Here is a 16,124-nt window from a genome sequence, read left to right on the forward strand (position 1 = left end):
AGCGGTTCTCAACCTGTGGGTCGCGACCCCTTTGGCGGTCGAATGACCCTTTCACAGGGGTCGCCTAAGACCATCCTGCATATCAGATATTTACATTATGATTCATCACAGTAGCAACATTACAGTTATGAAGTAGCAACGAAAATGATTTTATGGTTGGGTCACAACATGAGGAACTGTATTTAAAGGGCCAGAAGGTTGAGAACCGCTGCATTAGACCTTCTCTGGTATTGGGTTGTCCACCATAATTATACTCCAAAGATGTATCTGCTACCCTGTATTTTGTGTAGTAAGAGCTGCACAGTGGCCCCTCCCTTACAGAGAGAAGTAAAATTCACATATAAATACAGTCAAAATGGCCAGCAAAGCTTGGAGAGAGAGATCGTGGGGACAGACTGGAAAGGTGGACAAATCTCTCTCCTTGACCAAATTGAAGTTCTCCGGCTCTCTGTCCCTGCAGGCCTCTGTGTTGGCACACACACCTCTCTTGTCCTTGACCTCCCAGCCTGGTTTTAGCAGGCATCCTGCCGGTTTAGAGAACCCCCTCCCCAGCCACCTCCCTTGATATCTGTCAGGTCAATCTAGTCTGCCACCTGCAAGAATCCTGTTAAATCGGTTTAGCAAGAATCTCTCAACCCTCTGCCTCCTGCTGGGAAATTCTTACCCCGACCCCGCACTCTCTTCAGCTGTAACCTCCCAACTTGTCTTTGCTGGATCGCGTTGTGTGGATGTCTCACCCCTTTGCGATAGCCTTGACACCTATCTCCATAATCCCAAATAAAGACTTCCTTTCCATTTTAATTGTGCCAGAATCATTTTTTCTCGAGCGCATTCCCAACACCCAAACCCAGAATCTTGTTCTAGAACAAGAAGGGCTTCTGGCTTATCCACGCTTGTTATATTGTCCACAGAGCTGCCAACAAACAGCTCCTTTGAACATTTTGGGGAGGATCCTTCCAGACACTTCGTCCAGGAGATTCCAGGTTTGGGATTAAACAGGAAGTTCCTTCTCCATGTATATGAACAACTTCTGCACACATGTCTAATAGAATACAGCAGGATCGATCCCAAAGACCGCACACTCACACACACACACACACACACACACACACACACACACACGCACACGCCCCCTGCAGCCTAGCCGGTCTGCTCTGCACAACCCCTTCCCTGAAGCAGAAGAGTGCCCGGGTGCAAACCGCTGGTGAGTGCCCCGGAGCACAGGGGCGCGTGCACCGGCTGTTCCTGCCGCCTCCACCGGAGGTCGCGCGCAGCGCACAGGAGGCCGAGTGCAGCGGGGCGCGCGGGCGGGAGGGGCGCGCGGGGCGCCGGAAGCCACGGGAGGAGGGTGGGCGCGGGCGCGTCCCCGGGCGCCCGGCCGCTGACATCAGCGCGCCCCGCCCCCTGCCTCCCAACACCCTCAGCTCGCGCCGGACCCTCCCTCTCCCACCACGTGTCCCCGCGCTCCCTCCCGAGGGGCCGCGCGCTCGGGCCCGGAGGGACGGCCGGGATGGCGCAGTGACAGCCGGGCCCGAGCTCTCGGCGTCCCCTGCGCCCTGGCGGTCGGCCCGGCGGTGAGTGCGCGCGGCGGCGGGGAGCGCGCGGGCGGGGCGGGGGCCGGGGCGGGATCCTCCCGGGCCCGGGGCCGGGGCGCGGGGCGGGGGCCGGGCTGCAGCTGCACCGGCGCCGCCTTTGTTGCGGGCCGGCGGGAGGCGATCGGCGCCGGCGCTCGGCAGGTGCGCGGGGCCGGACCAGGCCGGGCCTCCCGGGGCGCGGAGACGGGAACTGGGACAAGATGGCTGGAGAGACCCGAGCGGCCCCGGCGCAGGCGGCGCCCAGGCCGCGGGCACCCCGCCTCCCACCCCCGACCCGCTGCCCAGGAGCCGGCGGGGAGGCCGCAGCCAAGTTGGGGGGCCCCGCTCCAGGATCTAAAGCCTGTTCCGCGTACCCCAGACCCTTCTCGGCTGCATTCGCCCGTCCTTTAAGGAAATATGGAGGAAGCCGACTTTGAACTCGGGAGCGATGTTTTCCCGGCCACCCGGAAGGCTGTGGCCCCAAGATGCGCCTTAGCTGCCCACCTGGGACTGCCCGCCCCAGAGGGCAGGAGCGCGGCCCTTTGTACCGCCTCCGAGCTCCCCAAGAGGGCACTTGTGCCGGCGACAGCGAGGCAGCTCCGCGGGGCTGGGCCCAGGGCCGGGCCCCAGCAGATTGTGCACCTTGTTGGCTCCCGGCGTCGCCCCTCAGTGTCGCGGCTCCAGAGAGCGCTTTCTGAGCCTGCTCTGGGCAGAACCTCCGAATCTGGAAAATCCAGATGATGGCGATTCTGAGCCAAACAACCTCCTGCTGCCCGACTGGCCTGTAGGAACGGCCAGTGGAGCAAGTGTCCTGTCGCTTCAGAACCCCCACTGATAGGAAGCGACACCCCTGGGCTGAGTCCATGTTTGGGTGGCGCCCTGAGCTCTGCCCTTCCCTGCTCTCTTCCCCGAATGGAATGAATGTTTACCCATCAGCGGGCTCTGCCCTTGGGTCCCTACAGAACCCGGCTGGTCTCCTCCACAGAGAGCTTTTTAATTGTTTATCGATGGAGTTTAGAGCGGGAGCGGAAGGGAGAGAGAAAGAGAAACATCGATTTGTTGTTCCACTTACTTACGCATTCATTGGTTGATTCTTGTATGTGTCCTGACCTGGGATTGAACCTGCAACCTTGGCGAATGGGAAGGTGCTCTAACCAACTGAGCTACCCAGCCAGGGCCTACTGAGCTTTTTAAAGGTTTGAGGGCAGCCACCTATGCTCTCTGCTTGCAGCCCCTCCTTCCAGCCTCCTGCTGCCCCGCTTCCTCCCCAGGCCAGCAGAGCTTGGGGCTAAGAGGTTGTGTAGGCGGAGCTGCCCCCCCCCTCCCCCCCATTCAGGCCATGGAGAGTTCACACGGGCCTGGTTTTCTGAACGAGTCTTGCTTGCAGACATGGAGCCCACAGCCCTCCCTCTGAATCTGAGCCTGAAAGTGGAGGAAAGCGAAGAACAGATTCAGAGCCCGGAACTGGAGGATGGCTCCACTGACATGCAGAAGGTCCGCATCTGCTCCGAGGGCGCGTGGGTAAGTCAGGGTCGGGGGCCACACGGCTTGTGGAAGCCGCCTCCTGGAGCGGACAGAGGGAGGAAAAACAGCCCAGCCCAGCCCAGCCCAGCCCAGGTGTTCGCATTCCCGAGAAAACAGTGCTGTGGCTTTAAAAGGTGCGGTGGAAACGGAGCGGGTTACCTGAGCAGGCCCTTCTGTCCAGGAGGCCAAGGCCCAGGCTCTCCGCACCCCTGGGTCCCCGCACCCTGCTCAGTACCAGCACGTTGTGGACACCCTGTTTACTGACCTGTGTTACAGGAACGAATGCTCTGACAGTCGTTACCATGGAAGGAAGGGTCACCCCGGGCTACTGAGAAAGGGGTCACAGGGTCATAGTAGTGGACACGACCTGGCTCACACCAAATACAGTAAAGAGGAGTGGGGGTTACAGCGTGGAGGGTCCGTGGATGAAAAGCATTTAGGACCAGGGCTTCTAGCTGAAGGCAGGTCAGGGTGATCGGATATCAGAGTGTGGGGGTTTTTCTAAACTGAGTTGGGCAGGCTGGGGCAGGAGGGGACCTCATAGGGAAGGAGAGAGGTGGTGTCCCCTGCGGCTGGTTGAAGGGAACCACTTTCAGCGAGACTTGGGGTCACGGAGCTGACGGGCAAACTGCACCCCCAGCTGGCCTGGATGCAGGGACCGGGGCTCGGCAGCTGGGGATGGGGTGCATATCCAAACAGAACAGTGGAGAGAACTTGGTAAACTTGTAAACATGTCAGCGTAAGAAGAGGAGTTATATTAGGAACAATTATTCACAGGACTCACTGGCCTTCCTGGCAGTTGCGTGTGGATGGTCAACATTTTAAATGAGCAACAAGCTGACATTCCTGTTCTCTGCTTCGTTTGCCTTGCTGTCAACAGTGTCAACATCATCACATCCTTTGTTTCCAGTGAGACTGTAGTCAGAGACTCACGGTGCTGCCCGTCACCCGGCGCCCCGCCCACCTGAGGGAACGGGGGTGCAGGGAGGTTGTCCTTTGCCCCAGGGATACACATGGACACGGATTGTTCTTAAAGCGCCTCCTGAGCTAGACCCTTACAAGTGATGCATTTTGCATGTCTCAGCTATATAAAGTAAAGAGACAGCGTGCCGCCAGGCTCTGGTCTGGCTGTGGAGGCCGCGGTGCCCCTCTTCTGGTTCTCTGCCTACCTGTCTTCCTCCCAGCCTGATCCTGCAGCTGAGGAGACCAGGCGCAAGGCCTCCAGGCCGTGGGAGCTGGGCTTTGAGGCTAAATGAGCCCACCCTCATCGGGGGGTGGGGGGCCTTGGAGACAGGTGCAGTGGAAGTGGGTGTCTGAGTGTCGGACAGTGAGACATGTCCAAGGTGAAGGCCACGCTCCCTTGGGAAAGGAGGACGTCAGCCGGGAGCACACGGTGCTGGAGCTATTGACACAGGCCTCCAGGCTCACGGAGTCGCTGGTCTCGCAAGGCAGACAAGGAAGCAAACGACAGTACAGCATTCGGGGTGCAGCAGTGGAGGTCAGCTCCTAGGGGCCTCACACTCAGGCTGGACAACTTAAGAGGCTTCCTGCAGAAGGCAGCCTGGGCCGGGGCTTGCTCAGTGGGCTCCCTTCCTGGGGAATTTGGCTAAATCGGAAACATCTTTGGGCATCGTGACTCGGGGAGGGGGTGCGAGGTCTTGCTGGCATCTGGGCAGAGGCTGGGACGCTGCTGAACGTCTTCAGGGCACAGCACGGCCCCCACGGAGAATGGTCTGGGCAGCATTGTCGGCTCTGCTGAGGTTGGAAACCCTGCCCGAGGGCATTCAACCCGGGGAGGGAGAGAATCCCTTTCCCTGTGGAGAGTGTGTGGGGTGATCAGTGGAAACCCTGCAGACAGCACCGTGCTGGATGCTGGAATAACGCTCTGTGGGAGAACCGGGTGGGAATGCAGCATCGAGGAGAGAAAAGGAGACGGACTCTGAACCCGGCCTTCGTCACCAGTGGACCCCTCCAAGGGGAGCGAGGGGCTCATGTTTCTGGCGTGGAGGCCGGATCAGAAGCTGGGGCAGGAGAGCTGTGGGCAGAGCTGGGAGCAGGTCCTGGAGCCAGAACCGAGAGCGCGTAGGGATGAGGAGAGAGAGGTGGGCCAGGCCCGGGCCAGGAGGACGTGGTGTGATGGCGGAGTTGGAGCCCTCTCCTTGGTGGCGCTGGGGGACAAGGCTTGAAGCATCTTTCCTGGGGAAGCTGGAGGCCCCTTCAGCCACTGGGCGAGGCCTGAGCATGGAGAAAGCACAGGCTTTGGGTCAGACTTCCCTCCGTGACTCTGGGCGTGTTACTTAACAGCCCTGTTCCTCCCCCGCGAAAGCAGGATGCTGACCCCCATATCTGTGTGTCATGTGAGGGATTCAGTAAGATAACGTACAAAAGCAGGACTGCCCTCTGCTCCGAGATCCCCGCCGCCTTCCCTGGGGCCGGTGGTGTGTGTGGGCGCAGCAGGCACTGACCCTGGAGATAAGCCCCAGGAGGACAGCCTGCGGGGCAGCAGGGAGGGTCTGAGTGGAGGGAGGAGGGCAGGGCTGAGCACCCCTCCCTGGAGACCAGGAGGGGCATCCGGTGACCTCGGGCTGCCGACCCCTGAGTCTTGCTCGGCGCCCTGTTTGCTTCTGTTGTGCTGGGCCAGAGAGAAGGGCTCTGTGGAGGAGGGAGGCACCCTCCAGGGCCTGGTGCAGCCCTGCCCGGTGCCCCGGGGCGGCTGTGAGGGACATCTGAGCCTCGGGCTGTGCCTCTGCAGCATAATGTGGGCTCGGACATAAAAACCAAGAGATGAGCCGGCGCCAGCCCCCAGCCGCCCCCTCCCAGCTCAGGCGCCAGATGTTTGCACAGGGCCCAGGGCACTCGGCCTTCTACGAATCGATTGCGCCTGGGAGGTGACAGGACAGGCAGCCCTGCATCCGTTTATCAGCAAAGGGAACGGACTATAAATAGGGATAGCCAGGACCTGGCATTTCCTCGGGGACAGGCACAGAGCCTGGTGGGAAGCTGGGAAGTGGGAGGTGAGAGGAGGGCGGGCAGCTGGGACCAACGCTGAGTCCTGGTTTTCACATGTGGGGGTTTGATCCACTCACTCCGAAGTCTAGGTCCGGTTTTGTGTCAGGTAAAATCATTTGCAACTATTCCAAGTGGAGCAAGAGAAAGGAAATCTGGAGAGTATTTGCTTAAACCTTTTATTCAAAAAGATGTTAAGTGATCAGGGGAACAAAGCGGGAGGCGCCAGGCTCTGCCCTCCGTGGGCTTCTGTTCTAGTGGGAGAAGCAGACGCGGGAGCCAGGGGCGAAGTGTGATCAGTGCCACTGCGGAGTGGGGCCCAGGGCAGGGCAGGGCAGGGACGTGGAGGTGGGCACCCAGCCAGGTCCCAGGAACGGGACATCTAGGCTGAGTCCTGGATGGAGGGTGGGTATTGGCCAGGCCAGGAATGGGGGACCTTGGAAGCCAAGGGAGAACCCTGTGTTGGGGGGTTGGCAGGGCGGATGAGTTGCTGGGGGACAGCTGAACACAGAGGCAGGGGAGGGGGAGGCCTGGGCACCGAGGGGCTGGAGCCTGGAAGTCAAGACTGCTCGGTCCCGTTTACTGGCCGTGTGGCTTTGGACAGAAACGAGTCCTCTCTGAACCCGCTTCCTCCTTGCTTATTTGAAGTGGTGGTGGTGGTGTTGTGTGTGTGAAGGGGGGCTGGGCAGTGAGTGAGTTCCAGGCTTTCCCTGGGAGCGCTCCCTGCGTGTCTCGAACGTGTTCCAGCTTTGGGAACAGCTTTGAAAGCAGTAGTCAGGGTAGCCAGCCTGAAGGAGGCGGTCCAGTGACTCCTTACCACTGAATGTGGTGACCTTGGGGTAGGGTTCTGAGGGACGGAAAGAAAGGCGGAGTAAAAATGAAAGCAAATGGCTGAAGAAGCGAGCGGGGTAGGTGTGGGCGGCGTGGCCGCCTTAGCTGCCCGGTGCCCCCTCCCGGCAGGCAGGGGACGTCAGGGGGCAGCCCTCGTCCTTAGGGCTCTGAGCGGGGTCCCGTTTGCCCTGGTGTCTCATTACCACCCAGGCTGTCATTAGCCCTCTCTCCTGCCCGTGCCCCTGGGAAAGGCCGCCCTTCTGTCACTGGCTGCTTTGGGTTCAGAGTCCAGCACTAGGGCCAGTGGGAAATGGAGACCAGTGTCCGGAAACCACTGAGGTCCAGACAGCAGTGATCCATCAAACTCACCCAGACCAGCCCTTGCTGAGGGTCTGTGACCAAGGGGAGGGGGTGCGGGCGGGGCGGGGGCGATGCTCTCAGGGTGTCCCTGGCGTGCGGAGGGTCTCCACGGGGGCTGGGGCCTGGGGGCTTCTCCGGGAGGTCTGTTCTCCTTGTCTGCCAGCCGACGGGGATGGTAACCACTCGGGGTGCGGGCACCTGTGTTCGGGTCCTATTTTGCCTCTAGCGGCCTGTGTGCGGGCAGACAGCTGGGTTCCTGGGGAGGCCCCTCCCGGAGGATGGCCTGTGCGTCACCGCGTGCCTGCTCGCTGCTGAGAGGCCTGCTCTGCCCCAGGTGCCGGCCCTGTTTGATGAGGTGGCCATCTACTTTTCCGACGAGGAGTGGGACGTTCTGACGGAGTCCCAGAAGGCCCTGTACCGGGAGGTCATGAGGATGAACTACGAGACGGTGCTGTCGCTGGGTAACAAACATCGTGTGTCCCTTTGCCTCCCGAAGCTCTGAGCCCAGAGAGCGTTTCCACGTCTCCTGGGTGGTGGGACCAGCACCCTCTCTCCGAACTTAGCCTGTCCCCTCAACACCTGTGCTTTGATTTCCCGTGTCCGATTCAGGCAGGGGTATGAATATTGGGTCATTCTACCCGGTAGCTTGCGCTGGTCTCAGAACCTCACGCCACCCAGATGCTCGTATCAGAAAAGCAGAACCTCAGAGGTGTCGCAGGGCCCGGGCCTGAGCGCCGCCTGCTCTGCGGCTCACTGTCACTCCGGCAGCCGCAGAGGCTGGGCACATGCCCCAAGCGTCCTGGCCGCCTGCCAGCGCTGACAGTCAGGGACCCAGGCTGCAGCCGCTGGAGGGACGCCGGGCTTGCTGGGCCAGGCCTCGTAGCAGAGACCCAGGAAGTCCCGTTCCCATCCCCTCTCTCTCCCCGCGTCCCGAGCCCTTTTCCCTGTGTTTCATAAACCTCCATAGTGAGGAGGGGGTGGGGTGAGTGTGATGAAGGACTGATGTGGACGGTGCTCCGAGCCTTGGTTACTTCCTCTGGACAGAGTTCCCGTTCCCGAAGCCAGACGTGATCTCCCGGCTGGATGGGGAGGAGGAGCCTCAGAATGCGGACCCATGGCCGCTCCCAGGAGGACGCGTCGCAGGTACCGCGATCCAGCCGACCCGACCCGCACCCATCCCGCGGGAGCATGGGAAGCGGGGTCTTCAGTTTCCGTGTTTGTTCTATGGCAGCGGTTCTCAACCTGTGGGTCGCGACCCCTTTGGGGGTCGAACAACCCTTTCACAGGGGTCGCCTAAATACATCCTGCATATCAGATATTGACATTACGATTCATAACAGTAGCAACATTACAGTTATGAAGTAGCAACGAAAATAATTTTATGGTTGGGGGTCACCACAACATGAGGAGCTGTATTAAAGGGTCGCGGCATTAGGAAGGTTGAGAACCACTGTTCGATGGGGTGCTTGAGAGTGAGGCAGGGGTGCAAGGCAGAGAGATGATGGGCTTTGGAGTTTGAAAACCTCCCTTCCAGTGCTGTGTTGGCCTTAGGTGACTTCATGGCACTCTCTGAGCCTCCATGCCACTCTGCCTGCTGTGGTAAGAGTCTCAGTGCACCACCGTGTGGGCAGATGAAGCAAACTGAAGTCTGAGTGGCATTGAGACCAGTGCACATTCGGGGGCCTGCAGCCACCTCAGGGTGCCCTGTGCCCCTCTGGCGATGGGGGAAGACATGTGCCAGGCACGCGCCCAGAGGTACTCGCCCTGGCTCCTTGTCCACTCCACCCTGATGGACAAGCCGCACCGGGCATAGCACATGCTTGAGCAAACAGGTCTAAGAAGCACACAGTCTTTCATCAAGAAACATGGCAGCAGGGTAGCGCTGGCTGAATTCGGCTCCCAGCAGCCAGGTGGTTTCACTTGCCTTCTCTCCGTAAGTCGGAGTTTAAAAGGCCGTATTGCATTGATTCTAAGACATCTCCCCCCCGGCACTTGAACGTCTCTGAAATTGAGAGTGCCTCTTAAAGTGATGTTGCCTGATGACATCTCAGTTTGGGTGAGATATGGCAGTTTCCCCGAATCGTATTCAGTTTTCTGAGGCCCTCCACATATAAACACACAGGGGAACTGGTTCCAGCTGGTGTGCGAGAGCCACTCGCTGCCCGAGAAGCCCAACCCTGCTGAGTGTGGCTCCTGCCGCAGAGCCTCTTGGATCGAGGTGTGGCTCAGCCATGGAAGGCCACACCCTTCGGTGGTCTGGCAGTGCGGGCGGTATTTGACTTCACACCCAAATGGGAGTCATTTTGACCCAAACGTGGCCCCAGATTACGACTCAGGCTCGGTACCTGTGCTCAGCTCAGCCCTGCCCCTCTAGCTCAACTCCCTTGACACACTTGACTTCCACTCTTGGCATTTCCACCAACAAAATAGGAACCGGTGGACATCATTGTGCTCACTGCTCTTACCTTCGCCCCTTCCTGTTTGTCTCCAGAACATGAAGAGGCTGACGTCAAGCCCCCAGATTGGGCCGGCCCGATGCACACGGTGTCCCCCTTCCCCCCGCCACAGCCCCTGGACGGCTTTGGCCTCCGCCTGCCTCGGGACTTCCCCGAGCTGCCCGAGTGGAGCGAGGGGTACCCCTTCTACATGGCCATGGGCTTCCCGGGGTACGACCTCTCGGCTGACGACCTGGCCGCCAAGTTCCAGTTCAGCCGGGGCATGCGCCGCAGTTACGACGCGGGGTTCAAGTTGATGGTGGTGGAGTTCGCCGAGAGCACCAACAACTGCCAGGCGGCCAAGCAGTTTGGCGTGCTGGAAAAGAACGTGCGAGACTGGCGCAAGGTCAAGCCGCAGCTGCAGAACGCCCACGCCATGCGGCGGGCGTTCCGAGGCCCCAAGAACGGGCGCTTTGCCCTGGTGGACCAGCGCGTGGCCGAGTATGTCCGGTACATGCAGGCCAAAGGGGACCCGATCACCCGGGAGGCCATGCAGCTGAAAGCCCTCGAGATCGCCCAGGAGATGAACATTCCAGAGAAAGGGTTCAAGGCCAGCTTGGGCTGGTGTCGCCGGATGATGCGCAGGTACGACCTGTCCCTGAGGCACAAGGTGCCCGTGCCCCAGCAGCTGCCCGAAGACCTGACGGAGAAGCTCGTCACCTACCAGCGCAGCGTCCTGGCTCTGCGCCGGGCGCACGACTACCAGGTGGCTCAGATGGGAAATGCAGACGAGACGCCCATCTGTCTGGAGGTGCCCTCCAGGGTGACCGTGGACAACCAGGGCGAAAAGCCCGTCTTGGTGAAGACGCCAGGCAGGGAGAAGCTGAAGATCACGGCGATGCTGGGGGTCCTGGCCGACGGCAGGAAGCTGCCCCCCTACATCATCCTGCGGGGCACGTACATCCCCCCCGGGAAGTTCCCCAGCGGGATGGAGATCCGCTGCCACCGCTACGGCTGGATGACGGAGGACTTGATGCAGGACTGGCTGGAGGTGGTGTGGCGGCGGCGGACGGGCGCCGTGCCCAAGCAGCGAGGGATGCTGATCCTGAACGGCTTCCGGGGCCACGCCACCGACTCGGTGAAGAGCTGCATGGAGCGCATGAACACCGACATGGTCATCATCCCGGGCGGCCTGACCTCGCAGCTGCAGGTGCTGGACGTGGTGGTCTACAAGCCGCTCAACGACAGCGTGCGGGCCCAGTACTCCAACTGGCTTCTGGCGGGGAACCTGGCGCTGAGCCCCACCGGGAACGCCAAGAAGCCGCCCCTCGGCCTCTTCCTGGAGTGGGTCATGGTCGCGTGGAACAGCATCTCCAGCGAAGCCATCGTGCAAGGGTTCCGCAAGTGCCACATCTCCAGCAGCCTGGAGGACGAAGACGACGTCCTGTGGGAGATCGAGGGCGAGCTGCCAGGCGGAGGGGAGCTGCCCGCCGAGAGCAGGACAGAGAGCAACTGACCGCACGGCTCAGGTAACCATGACCTGTTTGTGTCCACAGGTAGCCTGTCTCACCGCGCTTTCCCCTTTGCAAGACCCCTAGAGCCCACGTTCAGTGCTGGGGTGCAGGCCACCGGCGGCGGCTCCTTCGTGTGAAACTCCTGTCGCTGGGCTTCCTGTGTCCTTGGCTCTGTGGCTGGACCCGAGCCCTTGCATGTAATCATGTACCGAGGGCTGGTCAGCTGCGGACAGCACCTCAGCTCTGATGCTGGCTGTGGGGCTGAGCAGCATGGTCTGACCACCGGGTTAAGGAAGTTTTGTCTGAAAAGCCCACTTCTTGTTTCCTTGCTGGCCAGGAGGTCTGGGACGTGAGACACACCGAGTTGCCTTCAGCCCCGTCCTCGGCCTCGGGTCTGTCCCGGGGCGTCTGTGGGGCCCCTGGGAGGTGGGAGTAGTCCCTGTGCTTGCTTCTCACAAGTTTGCCAACATCTTCCTCTTCATAACGACTTTCACGGGGGTGGGGTGGGGGGGCAGTTAATTTCTCATAGTTCTCAGCTGTCTGAAGGAAGATACTTTTAAATAGAATCTTTACATCAGGAAATGGTAATAATAAGCAGGTGCATATCTGGGACGACGGCCGGAGGGTGGGGAACAGGCCTGCGGCTCAGGCGAGTCTAGGAGAAAGGGCTCAGATGGAAGGGGGTGGCAGAGAGCACCAGCCCCCACCTGGAGAGAAGCGCGGACAGGTGGGGACACAGAAGAACAAGGGTTCGCTTTACCCTCTCGTTCTTGTTTCTCTGTCAGTTACTCGTCCCTCCAAACACAATGCGTATTGAACATGAAGCGGCCTTTACTGGACGGGGGACCTGGAACGGTCCTGACTAAACTTCCTTTTAAAGTGTGACAAGGTGTTTCCATGCTGTCTGCTTCCTCCTCCAAGTGAAATGCTAACAGAAGGCTCTGTGCCCTGCGAGCTGCCAGGAGACCCGTCCCCTCCCTGCCCCTACGTCCAGTGGCGCTCTGTTGCGGGGCCCGCTGCCAGCGTGGGCTCCCTAGAACTCCAGGGCAGCCCAGTTCTTACCACGACATTCGAAATCGCCAAAGCTGCCTTTTTCTCATGCCCCCCTCCCACCCCTGGCTCAGCCTCCCTTTCCGCTAACCATTCACTGCCATTGCATATCGCGCTGACCTACAGCGAGTGTTTATCCCTTTCTCACTTCACCTTGTTTCCTCTCCTTGTTAGGTAACATTTTGGGGCGTTTTTTATGTTCTAAGCTCATTGCCACCCAAAGGACTGGGTCCGAGTTGCCAGAAGAGGGGAGGGAACGGAGCGGTGCTTGTGCCCGAGGACCGTGGGTGCTGACGCGTCGCCCACCGGCTCACTCACCTGGATGCGCGCGCTCCGTGCAGCGGCTCTTTTCTGAGTCGCCGCAGCAGTGGACGGGGACCCGGGAGACGTGTGGGCATTCCACGGCCCCTCCTCATCTATCAGCAATCTGACTAATGGAATAATTACGCTTGTTGAAAGTTACACGCTATCCAAAGTCCCCGGTTAATTCACACTTAGGTCCTCTCTTTTCCAGCAAATGGGACTGCCTGAAGCGGCTGGGAGAAACCCCGGAGAGCTGGAGTGTGGACACAGGGACCGCGCGCCAGGCCGCGGGGCTGGGAAGGCCGGTCTGGACAGCGCCCGGGCATCCCGCCCGGACACAGCCCGCACCCGCGGGGTCACAGAAGTCTGGGACCCTTCGTTTCCTCAGAGACGTGATTAGGAAAGAAACTGCTTCTCCCGTTTCTTGTAGAGGTGACGCCAGTGTCCACCAGAAGGAACCCGTGGGAAATGAAAAGGCATCGCCTGGAGGAGACCGTTGTGCAGCGCCCAGGGGGCTCGCCGTCGGCCACTCCACCGCGTCCTTTCTGGGGAGAGAAACCTCCAGTCATTGTTTCTTCTGCCTTTAAAAATGCTTCCCGTGGAGCCTGCCGCCAGCAGGTCAGGACTGCGGAGAAGGCTGTGTAGAAACATGTCGTTTTTGTACTTAACACATTTCCTCTTTTAGGAAAAGGAGATACTAATGACAACATTCAGACACACTGGCCTGGTGCCAGCCGGTGGCTTTTCTATAGACAAACTCGGTTAGTGGGGAAGGTCCAGGTTAAAGCAAACGATGCTGTTTTATTAATCTTCCCAGCCAGGTGGGCAGCTAGCTTGGGGGTTCATTATGGTTCTATTTAACGCAGGGCAGCGTTCAGGCCACAGGTCCCCTTTCTCAGGCCGCCTGCACAAGTCAGCAGAAGGTGCCTGCTGTGCTCATGGTACAGAGCTCATGGACTCCTGGCGTTTGATTTGTTCATTTTAATATTTTTATCACGAGGGTGGTGAGGGTACGGGCCTTCAGCCACAGCTGTTTGAGACGAACCCTTCCCCCTGCAGGAGGTGGGAGGTCTCCGAGTCTTTACACTATAGTAGTTTGCATTCCCACCTCAGTCGAGTGTTACGGAAACATTCCTTCAACGCTATCTGCGCTACAGGAAACAGGCCAGCACCTCGCAGACAAAGCCCCTGCTAGAAATGTCATTCCACGGCAGGCCTGCGACAGGCCTCCTCGTCTCCCTCCTGCACACCCTCTCATTCCTACTCGACACTGTTCTTGGCATCTTGGGCCACCTGCTTCTACTCAGGTACTCATTTTCCTGTTGACGAAACACCTTTTCCCCTTTTTTAAAACCAGTGTTCCTCCCAAAGGGGACATCTCACCTAATTTCTGGTATCAGAATAACTTTCAATATTTGAATTGCCCCATTGGCAAACTGTGCCGAATTCTTCGTCATCTCAAATGGCGTCTACACCCAGCTACTTTGCATTCCAGAACTTTCCATCCCCTCCAATTCCACTTAATTTATCCTCCACCTCCCTGGTTCCCAGCACCTCCCTCGCTGCCGTTTCACTTGCGTGGGGCATGCTTATAAGACCTGATTTTGGGATCCGGCATCGGGGCCACAGTTCTCTGGCCGAGATGCGTGGAGAATGGGTTCACCTCCTGATTCATTCCGCCAATACCGCCGTCTCCACCCCATGGGCGGTGCCTTTCGGCTGCTGCTCTGGGGTGCTCCCAGAGTGACGGCTCTGCTTCCACTGACAGCCTCTGCCTAACGGAGCCCAGGACAGCTGCGCTGCAGGGTGGCCGTGACCCTGAGGGACGACAGCACATGTTGAGACATAGATGTACTTACTCCTCAGTAGGTAGAAAATGGCCCACAATAAACTTTGATAGTAAAGACCGTAGGCTGTGGTGGTGTCTTTATTCCTCACCTGCGAGTATTGTGAAAGCCACACTGCAATGACTCGTCCTTCCTCACCCCTTGTACCAATAAATGTCACACCCTTGGATCGGAAGGGTCTGTTCGTGGGATGGCAGTCAGGAACGGTGTCTTTAAGAGGGAAGCAAATGTGCGGTTTTAGACTGGGGCAGGGGGCTGGCATAAACAGCTTCCCCTCAAGCAGTCCTGGCTTGGGTGCTGTGAGGGATGGTACGTTACCAGAATCAGGAAGGCAGTCGTTAGGGGTGTGGGTTTTAATGAGTGAAAACGTGCCAGCACGCTGACCCACAGAAACTGCCTTCTAGAAAAGAAAGTATGGTGAACCCTCCATGTGCCCTTTCACGATGCGTGATCACTCCTGACTATCTACCCTGCCCGTGGATTCAATGAGTAAGTAGTTGTCTCCTTTCCAAGAATAACCTAGACCACGTTTCCCTTTAAGCCATCAGTCAAATTCTGAACCAGTCTGTTGGCCACAGCAGGCATGACCCCTAAAACCAAGCGTCCCTGCCCTGATTTTATCTCCTGGAGGCACATGCCATGGGGAACAGGCCTTCACTGCAGTCAGGACCGACCACTCAGTAACTGAAGCCCCGTCGTGGTCGCCAAGGGGATGGGCATCGTGAGGAGAGCTGTGCTTGGCCGGCCGGTCACAGCGGTGGGTGCTCAGGGTGATGGGCGCCGTGAAGAGAGCTGTGCTTGGCCGGTCACAGCGGTGGGTGCTCAGGGTGACGTGGGTGCTCAGGGTGATGGGCGCCGTGAGGAGAGCTGTGCTTGGCCGGTCACAGCCGTGGGTGCTCAGGGTGATGGGCGCCGTGAGGAGAGCTGTGCTTGGCCGGTCACAGCGGTGGGTGCTCAGGGTGATGGGCGCCGTGAGGAGAGCTGTGCTTGGCCGGTCACAGCGGTGGGTGCTCAGGGTGATGGGCGCCGTGAGGAGAGCTGTGCTTGGCCGGTCACAACCGTGGGTGCTCAGGGTGATGGGCATGTGCTGAGCACTTCGGGCCAGGACACAGTTGGGTGGGCCCGAGTGACCCTGCAGCTAACATGATTGTGGGGTTCCTGCAGGAAAAGCGCTTCATTCTGTGTGAAGCTACCTCGTTCCCAGCATTTTTCCTCACGGAAGCATTTCTCAAGAGGATGCTTAGCAGGAAGCACTCAGGATCCCAGGGCGGGAGGGCCCGGCTGGCGGCAGCCTCATCTGCTCACACTTCTCAGGGCTCTTGAGCACCATTCTCCCTACCCTCCTGCCCTCAGAGAGTGGGCCCGGAACAGGAGGCACAGGGAGTCCTCTGGTCCACACAGCAGGTGACTATAGGGACTTAGATTCAAGAGCAGAGATGAAACCTGCCCTCTCAGTGGGCCATAGACCTGGCCTGGCTGCCTCTGCACCCCCGGAACCCACAAAATTGGACACATACGTAGCCTTGAGGCCCAGGTGTGTGTAGTCCAAAACGTTTGGTTAGACACTGGTTCCAGTTCCTCTAAACCCGCGACTCCAGTATTAGCTCAACCGTAAGTCCAAAGGGCCTTTCTGACTTGGGCCAGCAACTGAAACTCAGCTGTTGACTTTCCTTTCAGTCT

At 59.2% G+C, this 16,124-nt stretch overlaps 1 protein-coding gene across 2 annotated transcripts; it reads left to right on the forward strand.

Moving 5' to 3' along the window:
- Positions 1-1,302: 1,302 nt before the first annotated feature.
- POGK (pogo transposable element derived with KRAB domain) lies at positions 1,303-14,505 on the forward strand. Of its 2 annotated transcripts, none has more exons than XM_036342369.1 (6): positions 1,303-1,574; positions 2,962-3,095; positions 7,630-7,756; positions 8,340-8,438; positions 9,787-11,259; positions 12,809-14,505. In XM_036342369.1, the coding sequence occupies exons 2-5, from the start codon at positions 2,964-2,966 to the stop codon at positions 11,244-11,246; spliced, it is 1,818 nt and encodes a 605-aa protein (XP_036198262.1). In that variant the 5' UTR covers positions 1,303-1,574; positions 2,962-2,963; the 3' UTR covers positions 11,247-11,259; positions 12,809-14,505. The 2 variants fall into 2 exon arrangements, with proteins under 2 accessions (XP_036198262.1, XP_036198263.1); XM_036342370.1 differs by lacking the exon at positions 1,303-1,574 and adding an exon at positions 1,640-1,736.
- Positions 14,506-16,124: the final 1,619 nt, after the last annotated feature.

The sequence above is a fragment of the Myotis myotis genome, unplaced genomic scaffold (genome assembly GCF_014108235.1).
Source record: "Myotis myotis isolate mMyoMyo1 unplaced genomic scaffold, mMyoMyo1.p scaffold_m19_p_18, whole genome shotgun sequence".
NCBI lineage: Eukaryota > Metazoa > Chordata > Mammalia > Chiroptera > Vespertilionidae > Myotis > Myotis myotis.